The sequence below is a fragment of the Pteropus vampyrus genome, unplaced genomic scaffold, assembly GCF_000151845.1.
Source record: "Pteropus vampyrus isolate Shadow unplaced genomic scaffold, Pvam_2.0 Scaffold52, whole genome shotgun sequence".
Lineage (NCBI taxonomy): Eukaryota > Metazoa > Chordata > Mammalia > Chiroptera > Pteropodidae > Pteropus > Pteropus vampyrus.
In genome coordinates, this window is record NW_011888833.1 from 2,395,401 (window position 1) to 2,399,042 (window position 3,642).

The 3,642-nt window shown below is 49.2% G+C and overlaps 1 protein-coding gene across 1 annotated transcript in view; it reads right to left on the reverse strand.

The window, feature by feature from the left end:
• Window positions 1-221: 221 nt before the first annotated feature.
• Window positions 222-3,642, reverse strand: part of LOC105292103 (protein POLR1D) — a 39,441-nt gene continuing 36,020 nt past the window's right edge. Inside the window, exon 3 of the mRNA XM_011360207.2 lies at window positions 222-1,296. Coding sequence (XP_011358509.1) covers window positions 1,029-1,296 — 268 coding nt within the window. The 3' untranslated portion in view covers window positions 222-1,028. The remainder of the gene's footprint in view (window positions 1,297-3,642) is intronic.

Below are 3,642 nucleotides of genomic sequence, written 5' to 3' on the forward strand. Positions count from 1 at the left end.
CGACAGGGTGATTATTCCGGAGCAGCCAGGCATAAGCGCTACGCTTTGGAAAACTGGGGAGGGGGTCAGAGTGACAGATTCTTCTTCCTTTTGTGGACCGGGGAAGAGGGTGCTTGGTGACATTTTCCTGAGTATAAAAGGAAGAATACAGGTTTGCAAAGCTTGTGATTGTACGTTAAAAGAGATTCATGCCAAGATCGGGGCGGGGGAAAAAAAAAAGGCATAGTAAACACATTTTTTATTTAAAGTGAAGATTTCTGAAACAAATACACTAAAGTGGTATCACAGGTCTTTAGCTAAATAAGACATAGCAGTAAAATAATTATGTTCATTTTAACTCCTGGAGATTCTTTTAAAAGCACCACTTAAAACTTACATATTCAAAAAAATTAAATCTAGAAAAATCGTTCTATCTCGGGAATGAGTTTGAGAACGCACGAGGAACAAGAGCCAATTTTTAACCTTCGCTTATTGACACGGAGCACTAGATTCAAAGCCACTTTGAGAATTTCCTAGATGGTTCACTTAAGGAAAACAAAGCTGAGCATCCAAACGTTTCTTGGTAGATTCCCAGCCCTTTTCTTAAATATGACTCCTGGCCTGATGATTTCTAAATTTCAAACTTGTCACCCAAAAAGGTAAAGCGTGGGATTTACGAGTAGCTCATTCTTTTTGAGAATTTTTGAGAAATGGCCACAATTGCAACACATCCGAAAAACTGGAACTGGTTTTAACGGTCTCTGAAAACCTTTACGTTCTAGTTTTATTTTGAAACCAACTTCTAAACAAGATAGAACAGAAACGACACATATGTACACTACACTGCCCGAGGAGCTTAACTTGCCAAGACTCTTCCGAGCAAGCCCCTTTGCACTCATAATGTCCCTGAAGAGTTCCTAGGTCGTTTTCTGCTTGTCACGAATCGCTCCCAGATGTTTGCTCTGCCAGCTCCAGGCCTGTCCTCAGCAACCTCTGCACAGCACCAGTCCGGGGCGAACAGCACCTGTGGCTCATCCCCCGGGCCTGCCTCATCGCCTGCTTGACCGCTTTTCATACTTGTCGTGGCCGCCCCGCTTCCTGGGGGGTGAGTGGCGGCCGGGGCCTCGGGCCGGGAAGCTGTGCTTGTAAGGGTGGCCTCTGTGCTGCTTCCGGTTCTCTTCTTTCTGGGTCTGGCTTTTCGGAGGCTCCTCGCTGCCTTCTTTTTGTTCGTGGTCTTGCTCTTTATGGGAGGGCAGTGTGTTCTTAATTGTGTTAATTAGAAATCTTTTATTTGTGCCAGCAAGAGGACACTTCATCCTGGGGGGGAGGGGGAGAGAAAACAATCACAGATCAAACAGCTGACTCCCAACGCTGAACCCACGAGCATGGCTGCCGCCAACGACTTCTGCATCCACAGCACCAAGTTCATACACTTGTTCGTCTTTCCTGGCGTGCCACCTAGTGTAAACTCGGAGTACGAGGGGACTAGCGACGCCCTGGGAATTCTGGAGGCCGGCTGGCTGGAGCTTATCCGAACGCTTTCACCCTTCCTCACTGGGAATGACTTTTCGACTGCTATGTGGTGACGGGTATTGACCACAATGCAAATTAACTGAATCGTTTAATATTTTCTTCTTAAACAAGAAATGCCCGATTTGACTACAATCTGCATTTCGAGTGAAATGTATTGTGGCTTGCTTTGAATTAACAAGGAGTAAAAATAAGTCCCTCTCAACAACAAAAGTATATACACAACAACAAAAGTATATATCCTGCTATATCTCGAATATTGGAGCTCAGGGATCTACTCTAGAAATAAAAATCGTCTAAAACAATTTATAAAAATACAGTAATCACCTTTTCTACCTTTTAAAAACCTCTTCCACGTTCTCTTTCAGGCTTCCCGTCTCTGCTCCAGAGGCGGTGCTGTACGCAAACTCTGCCTCTGGGTCAATTTCTCTGCAGTGTATATTTAAGTAGCTTCATGATTCGAGGTTACCCAGGAGGGAGGATGTGACTCATTAAACTGATAATTCACATGCTGAGTTATACTTACCTCCCATAATATTTGTTTTATTTTTGCTGGTATAACAAATCTTTCCTTTTGGAAAAGAAAACCCCACACAAACAAAAACCTGCATATTTCCCTCGGCCTCGAGCCGTCTGCCATCTGATGGGCTCATTTTAGCTGGGTAGTGAACCCCAAAATCATATTATGCAGGTGAGCCGGTATGACAGACAATACAAGAATCCATAACCTCCATCTTTATATCACACTTCGATTCAAAGAGAGCCCCACGTAAAACTTCCAGACCTCCCTATCGACACCCCACCGCAGGCGTTTTGTGGCTAGCTCTGCATCAGTGCCACGCGAGCAGTCGTCAGCCCAGGGTCACTGATGCGGAGGCCAGAACACCTCGGGCAACCGGAATGGCAATAAATCTGGAAGTAAAAGGAGGAGAATTAATAAAAGAAAATGTCTCCTGCCGCCATCAAGCAGCTCTGAAGCCCGTCGGGACGGAGACAGCATCTGAGAAGAATCGAAGACGCACGTACCCCCAGTGTGCCGGGAGGCGGGGCAATGAGCTAGCACGAGGGTCGAACGCCTGTGGAGAAAAGGGCCATGGTGTGCAGGAGAGGCAGGGGGAATCTTTACAGGTCGTGATGGCGCTGGAGTTTGGGGACGGGGTCGGCGGGGTGGGGGGGGGCGTTGTTTGTTTTTCCAGCGCTGGAGTTGAGAAGCCACAGTGAACCAGATGAGACGCAGAGAAGAACGGTGATGATGAAGGGCACAGAAAGGCAGGTCTGCGAGCGCAGAGGGGACGGAGGGGACAGGGGACCCATCGCCCCAAGGCAAAGCCATTTATACCTCAGTGCGGGTGCGGGTGGGGGACTCCTCGGCATTAGAGGCTCTGTGCGACGGGAGAGCACAGCCTGGGCTCTAGCCGTGGTGGCTTTATTACAGGACACCACTGGGCTCTGGGCTCAGGCGCTGCTTTGGTGAAGTCACCCGAGCTGCCGAAGCCGCCAGACTCAGCAGACATCCAGAAGAGCACGCCACAGCGCTGTCACGAAGGCGAAACGCTGGAGCGCCCCTCCGCCAGCTGTGGCCCCGGGCCTCCCAAAGTCATTTTCATGAGTAAACGGACCACGTACAAGTCTTGGATACAGAAGGCTGGGAAGCTGTTGAAAACAGAGCCAGCTGCAGAGGAATTCTGGGGTGTCTGCACTGGCTGGGCCATCTCAGTGCTGGTAAAACCAGTCAGCTCTACTCTGGGTTAAACAAATGAGACAATAATCCGGGATCTTTGAACAAAGCCTGTCCCCCCGGTGAGTCCCACGGCCTCTGGCTGTCTCCCAGGCGAGGCCATCTTTAGCACGGGCGCTCGCCCGAGATGAACAAAGTCCCTCTTCCGCTGGAGAATGGGGGGGTCTATGCTGGCGGTGATGTCTGTGTCAGAGGATGGCTTCCTAGTCTCAACGCAGTGGCCGAAGGAGCCAGTCGGAGAATGGGACGGTTTTTATCCGCAAGAAAACTGGCATCAACGTCTCCTTTTAACATCAAGGGTGGGATTTTTAACGGCGGTTGTGCCTACATTCTACTCAAGGTGAAGTCGAGGATGGCTAGGAGAGAACTGGTTTCCTTGGGGTGGGGGTGGGGGG